Source organism: Carassius gibelio, chromosome A22 (genome assembly GCF_023724105.1).
Source record: "Carassius gibelio isolate Cgi1373 ecotype wild population from Czech Republic chromosome A22, carGib1.2-hapl.c, whole genome shotgun sequence".
Classification (NCBI taxonomy): domain Eukaryota; kingdom Metazoa; phylum Chordata; class Actinopteri; order Cypriniformes; family Cyprinidae; genus Carassius; species Carassius gibelio.
In genome coordinates this window covers 7,865,154-7,875,208 of record NC_068392.1, presented here as the reverse complement: position 1 = coordinate 7,875,208, position 10,055 = coordinate 7,865,154, and the positions used below count along the sequence as shown (strand labels likewise).

The 10,055-nt window shown below is 36.5% G+C and overlaps 1 protein-coding gene across 1 annotated transcript in view; it reads left to right on the top strand.

Moving 5' to 3' along the window:
* The window catches only part of LOC127943256 (low-density lipoprotein receptor-related protein 1B), a 208,603-nt gene that overhangs the window by 84,476 nt on the left and 114,072 nt on the right, over positions 1-10,055 (top strand). The window contains exons 22-26 of the mRNA XM_052539581.1: positions 2,365-2,565; positions 6,382-6,627; positions 7,685-7,882; positions 8,344-8,548; positions 8,870-9,034. Coding sequence (XP_052395541.1) covers positions 2,365-2,565; positions 6,382-6,627; positions 7,685-7,882; positions 8,344-8,548; positions 8,870-9,034 — 1,015 coding nt within the window. The remainder of the gene's footprint in view (positions 1-2,364; positions 2,566-6,381; positions 6,628-7,684; positions 7,883-8,343; positions 8,549-8,869; positions 9,035-10,055) is intronic.

The window sequence follows — 10,055 nt, the reverse complement described above, 5'->3', positions numbered from 1 at the left end:
ACGTCAACAGACAGCAAGAGTTTTATCCTGCACTTCAAGTATTATCTTTGTAAGAAAAGTGTTTTTGGTCACTAGCTTTGTAGATGTGTGTGTCACAAATTACATGTAGGCTACACATTAAATGCACGTTCTTGCCTTTGACCACAATGAATTTGAAGTAGTGCTTATATCTCCACCTTGAAAATGCCAACTTTTCATCGGATTGCTCCTGACCCGTCATCTCTGCTGCTGCTGCGAATCTCTGTTTAACTGTTGTGTGTGTGTGTGTGTTTGGCGCCGCTGGCGTGTGTGCCGACATGTATGTAAAAACAATGGCTCTGATTGGCTACCATGAAACACATGACTCTGCCTTAGCCAATCATAATCGCTTATCTCGTTTTTAATTAACCCACCTCCTCACTCAGTGTTTGAGCCAGGGGTGCGTTCGGATTACATAGTTTATTAAATCAATGCATAGTAACGCACCGCATTTAATGTCAAGCAATGTTAAAGGCGTTGTTACGGCGGGAAAAGTAATTAGTTAGATTACCCGGTTACTGAAAAAATAACGTCGTTACTTAACGCCATTCTTTTAAAGGGTGTTATTCCAAACACTGGTCATAACTGGTTGCAGGCTGGTTTTAGATTATTTATGTATTTATTTATTTATTTATAAAAATAAATAAAAAAATCAGCAGGGATTGCATTATTGTGCCCCCCAAACCTGAATCATCTTAAACCAGCCTAAACTTATAAATAAAGCTTAAAGACATTGCATTCTTGTACCCAAGCCTGCTGAAAACATCATAAATCAACCTCAAATGGTTTCCTGTCTTTTGTGGTCTCTCAGGCATGTCTTTTAGTTGGTTTTTCTGTGGTTTTAGGCACTTATTATCCTGGATGACCAACTAGCTATCTAGCTAACACCAACTTGACTACCGTATTTTTCGGTCTATAAGTCGCACCTGAGTATAAGTCGCATCAGTCCAAAAATACGTCACGATGAGGAAAAAAAAATCTATAAGTCGCACTGGACTATAGGTCGCATTTATTTAGAACCAAGAGAAAACATTACTGTCTACAGCCACGAGAGGGCGCTCTGTGTCTTCAGTGTAGACTACAGTAGCACTGAGCAGCATAGAGCACCCTCTCACAGCTGTAGACGGTAATGTTTTCTCTTGGTTAATTTCTCTTAGTTCATTTCTCTCAGTTCATGTCAAATTAATTTTGTTAAATAAGTCGCACCTGACTGAAGTCGCAGGAACAGCCAAACTATGAAAAAAAGTGCGACTTATAGTCCAGAAAATACGGTAGTTAGAAAGGCTAAAAACCAACACAGGCTGGTTTATAAGCAGGTTTTTTTTTCAGCGAGAAGTAAATATATTTTATGTCCATATCATTAATCATAAGCCTATCACTAACCTACAAAAAACGTCCTGTGTGAACACCTCCTTATTCATTTTGTGTTGCCTGCTCTCACTAGCAACTTGATAGCATGTTTACTTTAGCAAATAAAAAGCACATAACGTTTCACATTTGAGGTGTCACTGTGTATAATTTTATACTGTGGATCAAAACCTGGAAGTCACAAAGCTTATTTTATTCTTAAATCTAAAACCGCTGTTGTAAAGCCATTAGTCATCCCTGAGTGGAGCTGTTAGCGAAAGTGCTAATTCACTCCCGGTTGTAGGACTGAAAACCGAACAGCTAGAAACTGTAGAACAAGTGTCAGAATGTTTTATTGCCTCAGACCTTTTATAAACATGGAGTAGATTTTAATTTTAGCCTTTTTAATCTAGCATGGTAAGGATATAAATTCAGGTAGTACAGAGACCTAGCTAAACAACGTTTCTGTAAAACCCAAGGTAAAGTGAATTAAAATCTGATCAAGCGAAGTCTTGGTGAAAGTCCAATGAACATGAAGACACTATTTGGTCTCGGAAGATACACAAAAGTAATTTATGTACTCATCGCCCCGTTTCACCTTCTTAAAGGACATGTCTGGAGAGATAATGAGGGAACCGCTAATGACTTGTCTCATGACTCACATACATGGAAAAAAAAGAAAGACAAAATTCAAAACACCTTAGGTTATTCAGTACACCATTAAGAAGAACCGATAAGGATTCTGTATGAAACTGTACAGAGAAACTCAGGTCTCCCATTAAATTGGAGAAAAGTTGTTTTTAAATAAAAATGGCTATGAAACAGTCAGTCCTAACGCTAACAGCTAACAAAGATTATGTACCCCATTATTGCCAATGATAGAGCAAACAACAAGGACCAACAAGCACTGTGAAACTGTATGTAGCCCTATGGGAAATAATATGCCATATCACAGATAGGCTAGAGTTTTTTGTAAAACATTTGTTTTCTCATGCATAGGGAAATGCATTAGTATGGACTGGGTGTGCGACGGAGACATCGACTGCGAGGACCAGTCGGATGAGGAGGGGTGTGAAGTGTCCGTCTGTAAGCCTCCGAAGTTTCCCTGTGGCAATGACACGTCTGTGTGCCTCCCGCCAGAGCGAATATGTAACGGTTGGAGGGACTGCGCAGACCATTCCGACGAGGGACCGTACTGTGGTGAGTCATGGGATGTAGTTTGTTAGTGATCATGATGGTGATATAAGGTTTAATGTGATGTTGATGCGTTCATGAATCAGCTTCCTCACTGGAACAACATTTCTATCAACCAATCAGATTTCAGGTGAAGCTTAAGTTTAGACATGGGCATTGAATGACATTGTTTTGAACCAATAATTCTCTGTTGTTTAAGGGCTGTACTGTTAAACATTGGCCTAGGTATTTATAGATTATATTTTTTTGTATCCCTTTTTTCCCCCCGTTTTATAGATCTGTTACAATAGATACTCTGATGCCGCAGAGTAAATCAATAAATATATACTTTTGTAAGAAAAATAAAATAATTAATCATTTATTTTCATTTATCTTGATGTTATTTAAATGAACATGATTTAAAATAATTTTACAAGAGAAGTGGTTACATTTGTAATGCAAAATAGTCCCGATTGTTTAGATGTGTTTTTAAAATCGCTTTCGGTCTCCATAAATATAATCTAAACATAAATTAAACATACATTTAAAAAAAATAAATAAATAATTGTACAATGTCTGAATCAATTTTTACCTTAATTTTGACTTAAATTGTAGCAAAAAAAAAAATAATATTCAATATGTAATAATATACAAGCACAATATTCTATGCATTCTATTATTATTAGAGATAGTAATAAATTGTATTATTATATTATAATATATATGTAATAATGTATTTGTTAATTAATATTATTATTATTATTATTAATAATAATAATAATAATATTACTGTATTACTGTATTACTTGTACGATGTGTGTGTGTGTGTGTGTGTGTTCTCATCTCGACTCAACTCTTGGGGGATTGGGGGATTTTAGTGAGTGTGTATTAAGGTTCATTTAGGAAAGCTTCAGAAAGAGATCTCTTCCCTCAGGTGAGATGAGGTAGCACTGGAATATCAGCTTAGAGCCAATTACATCTATCGGCTCCTCCTCATCCTCTCTCTCTCTCTCTTTCACACACACACACACACACGCACGCACGCGCACACACACACACACACACACACACACACACACTTCCCCCTCCAGACTGATTAAAGCTGAAAAGAGACTCTGTAAGGTCTTTTCTGCAGTTAGTAATGACTGAACAGATTAATATATATATATATATATATATATATATATATATATATATATATATATATATATATATATATATATTATCCACCATCTAGTTGTAAATTACCTTATTTTCGGTAAAAAATATGAGTCTAATATATCAGGAATGGCGCAGCAAATTCAATATCTCTCATACTCCCAAGTCATATGACATTTACCTGAAATATCATCAGATATCAGTTCCGTCTGTCAGAAAGGAAATTTGACTGGGAATTTATTTCCTCCTTTCGACCAAAATAATTAGGTTTTGTTCAGATAGGCAGCAAATATCCAACCCAAATCAGTTTAATTGTTTGTAGCAAAAACCCCATGGAATCTGACTGTAACTAACCGTATCCAAACCGAATCAATATGTGGTTTAAAATCTGATTAAAATCCAATGTGTTTCAGATCAGGGTTTGTTTTCGGAGCTCGGGACGTGACTGCAGTGACGTACGGCTAAAGCTTTAGTGTTAAACACTCACAAAAAGCGTTTTCAGCTGAATTCCAAATTTTATGTACACGTGTTGTTTTCTTTGTGAATGAGCAAAGGAGCGCGAGCCAAATTTTCTCTTTCTACAATGACAGCTTCTTTTGTATGTGTCTTGGTGTAAGTCATCACTATGGCAACCATGCAGATGCCAGATTTTGAGTACACAATTTTTTTTAAAAACAAATATTGAAAATATAATTTATTTAAAAAATAAAGAATGCAAGAATTAGCTTCTCAAAAAAAAAAAAAAAAAAAATATATATATATATATATATATATATATATATATATTATGTAAATTATAGCATTTCTCTTTCTCTTCTCTTTTTTGCTATTTAAGCTAAGAATAATAATAAAATATATTTTCAGAAAATACTTCTTAATGTCTTAGTTAACTTTTGCTTCTCAAAAATAAATATACAATTAAATAATATTTAAAATATATTTATTTTAATTTCCTTTTTTCTTTGTAATATACTTAATTTAAAATATATTTATTTTATGGTCAATAATTTATTTGTGTTTTTTATTAACTCTATTCTATTTCTATTCTATTCTATTCTCACTGGTCTTTAATGAAACAATAGTGTCGTCTGTGTTAGCACTGCATTGAAAGCTGTAGCCCGAATCGCAGCAAGCACAGGTTCAGCGGGCCCGAAAGAGCATTTTACGTCGCATTTCAGTCTAATGTCCCTTTTAATTTTAAAAGGGCCAATCAAATCCCCATTAACTTTAAGCACACGCTCAGTGTCCTGCTAAAATATCTCGGACATTACAATGAAAGCTGGACTGAAACCAAATCCTGCAAAGCCGCTGGCAGAGATGAATGCACTCGTCCCGGTCAAGATAAATACAAAATCGTCAAAACCCAGTGGTCTAGAAACATTGCAGAAGTTTTCTGAGTGAGATAAATATTGTTTAAAACAGACCTGGCCTACACTTAATAGGACTAATCATGATGAATGAGCCCCCAGATCACGTTCCCAGCTTTGTAGAGTCAATCTTGGAGAGAAATAGGTCACCATTTTTTTGTTCTTTGTTAGTATGCAACTCAAGTGCTTCAACCAGATTGTCAGTGCTTAGCTGGTTCTTTACTTTATATAAGTATCAACAGCTCTTTCCTGATCTCAATGGGCATTGCAAGGTTTTGCCCTGCGGCTGCTTTTGTCAGTGTTACAGAAGACATGTGAATGGACCTGCTGGCCTTCGCTATGCTATGAATTGTGAATTCTGGTTTGTTTTTAATGCAACTTGATGAGATCTGACATACACAGCTGGACAGTCTTGGATGCCTAGAAAAATCTCTCCAGTGTTGGGGAAAGTGCATTTTAAAATGAATGCATTACAAAATTGCATTTCCCCAAGAAAAAGTAACTTATTGCATCCATCTGTCTTAAATCTGTTTGGACGAATCCTGAATTTGAAATGAAGACTTCGAGGTTTTCAGTCAAACAACAACGTGACAAAACCAAGATGCTGAAATCAGGTTTTGTGTATGTACAATTTCTCTCAGTCCAAAAAAGATCCTTTATTCCCCTGTTAAAATACTTAAATCTTTCTACTGTATTAGTAACTTCGCTCAGACCCTTACGACTCCTCAATGCCTCAGATTATACTCGATTGAATGTATTTCACTTGCCTTTTTATACCTTTCCCCAGCTCTTTTTCCCCTCATCAATGGTCCATTTCTATTCCCCACATCTCTTCTGCCTGTGCTTTGTTGTTTCCATTTGAGTGTCTAGCACAGTTTTATTCACTCCACAAATCCACCACCAATCTGACTGCCTTGAGGTTTATGCATACATTATCCTCTGTCAGTGCTAGACGCTTCATTTAAACCTTGCTGTTCAAGGCGGTGTTACCTTGAATCCCTCCGTGGCCTCGGTTTTTGTGGGAAGATCAAACCTATGCATTGCTTATAGTTGTCAGATACTTACTGGGATTAATATTTTAGCATTAATTTACTAAATAGTCACCGTCCTGCTAAAGCAAAGAGTTCAAAACGTTTTTTTGGGGGGTTGTGATATAACCTTTTTATGCCTCAATAGTTTATCTTGAGGCAGAGCTTGATTTTTAATGCTCATTTAATGCTATAATATGTGTTCATACTGCTATTTACTTCTGAAGTGACGGTTTCGGCCTTTCTTTCTGACGTTAACCCCCTACGCCTGCTTTGTTTCTCCATCTCAGACCAGTGTTCGGTGAGAAAGGGCGGCTGCAGTCATGAGTGCTCTGTGGCGCCCGGTAAAGGGGTCGTGTGTTCCTGTCCGGCCGGGTTCCAACTGGGTTCGGATGGTCGGACGTGCGAAGTCCTGGATTACTGTACCAAGCACCTACGCTGCAGCCAAGTGTGCGAACAACACAAGAATACTGTGAAATGCTCCTGCTATCCAGGCTGGAGTCTTGGACCCGATGGGGACAGCTGTTATGATACAGGTAAAAGACAGCATGATGATTCTTGGTTGGCCTGTGGTTAACAATCTGAATTTTTCACATGAAAATTAGAGGTTCGATCTCAAACAGGGTTAAAACCAGATTAACAGTCCAGACTGCAAGGCAATTAACCTCAAGGAAACCAAATGACCCTTCATTTCTGTGCTGTAAATAACATGGATAAATGGCTGCCAGATTATTTTTTTTCAGTGCATGTTTATTCATATTTAGTTTTGGAGAGAGGATTGTGCAGTCAGTTTTAAGGTGTAAAATGCATCCGTTGTATGTATGCATTTCATTTTAGCGTTTTGACTTTACAAGAGTGCAAAAGCGGGCTGGGAATTATCAGAGAGTTCAGACTCCCGCGCACTTTATGTGAGTGGAAAGGAAGATATGCACGGAGAGCACTCGGTAACATGTTTTAATAAAAAGAAAAACAAGCTTTCACTGTAACATACAGCTCAGTTTTCATATCGCAGTCCACATAAGGTTTCCTCTTCGGTCTCAGACTTGTAGAGATGTGTGCCGCATAACATTTTTGCATTATTCATAGCTTGGAATGTGCCAACATTTTATTCAAAGATTACTATTAATACTATTATTATTAAATTATATTTTAATGTTTTTTATGAATACTTTTCAAATGTCTTGCCGTCATTTCAGTTTTATTTGAAATGTAATTTTAATTTAATTAGTTTTTATCTACTCTATAACTTAATTAGTATTTATTTTATTAAATAAGTCTTTTTATTTTATTTTAACATCTTAGCATTTAGCTTTTTTTCATTTTAAAATTATTTGGTAATGTTTCTTAACAATATTTCACTTGAGGGATACAAATTATTTTGTCAATTTAAAATTTTTAACGATTTAGTCTACAAATGAGTAATGTTGTTTAATTTTCTAGCAGTTTATTGTAAAACCACTCCCTAAAATACACACAGATCCTTTTGATTGTGATTTCAGGGGACCAACAAATCTTGCTTTAATCTTGCTTAAATATATTCACAGTCCTGTGCGTTCTAGTTCTCTTTACTGATTGTTTTCTGTCTTTTTGTAGATCCTTTTGAGGCTTTCATCATTTTTTCCATCAGACACGAAATTCGACGCATCGACCTGCAAAGGGGCGACTACAGCCTGTTGGTCCCCGGGCTCAGGAACACCATTGCTTTAGATTTCCATTTCAGCCAGAGCCTGCTGTATTGGACCGATGTCGTAGAGGACAAAATTTACCGCGGGAAGTTGTCAGAGGGAGGTGGTATGTTCAACAGTTTTATTTTTTACATAATTTATGACAGTTATGACTTGATTGTACCATACGGACTTTAATATGATTCAGTGGAATTTACAGTGGGACTGAAAACTGCAGAACTGCAGAAGAAAAAAAAAAAAACAAGAGTTTGTGTCAAGGAATTATTTTGGAAGAAACTACTTTTGGGTGCAACTTCTTACTTCTCCCATTTCCTCACAAAATGTGTTTATATAGCTAGTTTTACACTTAAAAAGTCAGTCTACCAACTGTGTTATAATTTCAGCTTCAAAAGCTCCCAAAATGTGTGAAGTAATTTACACTTAGATCACAAAAGAATTGATGAGTCGATATTGAGAAATTTCACACACTTCATAGCGTAATGCAAGTAATTTTGAGCTTGACTGACCAGCTAACAACCTAACAACCATTTACTTCCTTTAAAATAACGCAGTTTGCTGTCCCGGCAGGTGTTTCGTCAATCGAGGTGGTGGTCCAGCATGGTCTAGCCACTCCAGAAGGCCTTGCTGTTGATTGGATAGCGGGAAATCTCTACTGGATTGACAGTAACCTGGACCAGATTGAGGTGTCTAAACTAAATGGCGAATTACGAACCACCCTCATCGCCGGGGGTATGGAACACCCTCGGGCCATCGCTGTGGACCCCGGCCAGGGGTACGTTTCTCAATCCATTTGTAGAAATTAACAACAAAGCACCAGTTTTCCAATTACTTCATAGCTTTAATGAACAACTTCAGTGATTGATAGCTCCATTCGGTGGCTTGCGAATCGTAATGAACCCATCTAATCACCCATAAAGGAGTTTTTAAATGATTTCCAGAAGGGATATTACCATGAAATTGGGCCATTACACATTCTTACCTGTTTTATAAATTGTGCTAATGCTAATGCTTTTAATGAGGATGTGGTTTGCAAGTAACCCTCGTTTGAAAGTCGTTTAAGGTAGATTTTAACATTGAGTTTTGTCGTCAACAGTGCCTTGTTCTGGACCGACTGGGACGCCACGTTTCCCCGCATCGAAGGTGCTTCCATGAGCGGGAAACAGAGACATGTGGTTTTCAAGGACATGGACTCCGGCGCCTGGCCCAACGGATTGACCTTGGACCACATGGAGAGCAGGATAATATGGACAGACGCCCGGTGAGAAACACGCAAGCACTCTTCAGTTTGGTTTTCGAATATTTTCTAGCTAGACAAGACCATTAGGGAATGTTTTGGATGGAAGGGTGGAATTGGGAATAAGCTTGGGTTCAGTCGTTTGTAACAAATTCAAGCGCTCGTTTGGTTTGAATGATTGATGTGTTTTTGTACCGGTTCAAATTCGAGATCCACCTCTGCCGGCGATGAAATGACAGGCTGACAGAGATATGCTATTACTATTGATTATAATTTTGCCCATCAAGTACTTTTTTCGTATTTACCAAAGCAGTGGTGTAGCAATTTTGCTGTCCTGACACATTCATAAACTCACATCTTGAATTTCTCACAGCGATAATTTAATTGCTCTTGTGCCCGGTGGCTCCAAATGCACCACAAATTAATATTCAGATAATGAGATTCTTGGACTTTATGAAGAATCTGATCAATTCTCTGCTTTTGATTACCTCATTTTTGTCCCTGCTATATTCAGATCACACGTCTCTCTTTCTCTCTCAGTCTGTCAACAGCATTTCTTTCTTTTTTCACTCTCAACTGTGTCTTATCATTAAAGCATCTGTGCACTTTAAAGACTTTCTCGCAAACTATTTTGACTGTTTTAGGCTGAATACACCCATTTATTTAGAGTACATGGTCTTTGTAGTTAAATGTAGAATATGTTCATATATTGTTATAAATATATTCATTTATTGTATACATTTTTATTTTACTTCAAGCTAACTTTGATTTATTTTGACACTACTTGGTTGATGTCATAGGATTTATAACTTTGTATTTGATTCAGTTTAGGCTGATTTAATTTGGATTAACTTGGTTCCATTCAGTTAATAGAAATGTTATAATTTAGAGTTAAACAATATATATATTTTTATTGTTTTAGTTTGATTCAAGTTGAGTTGACTTGATAAAGTTCAGTGAAATTAATTTTTAAATTAAGCTACTTTCAAGAACAATATTTAATGTATTAAGAAGTGAATAAGGTGGATTGCATTTCATGGTGATT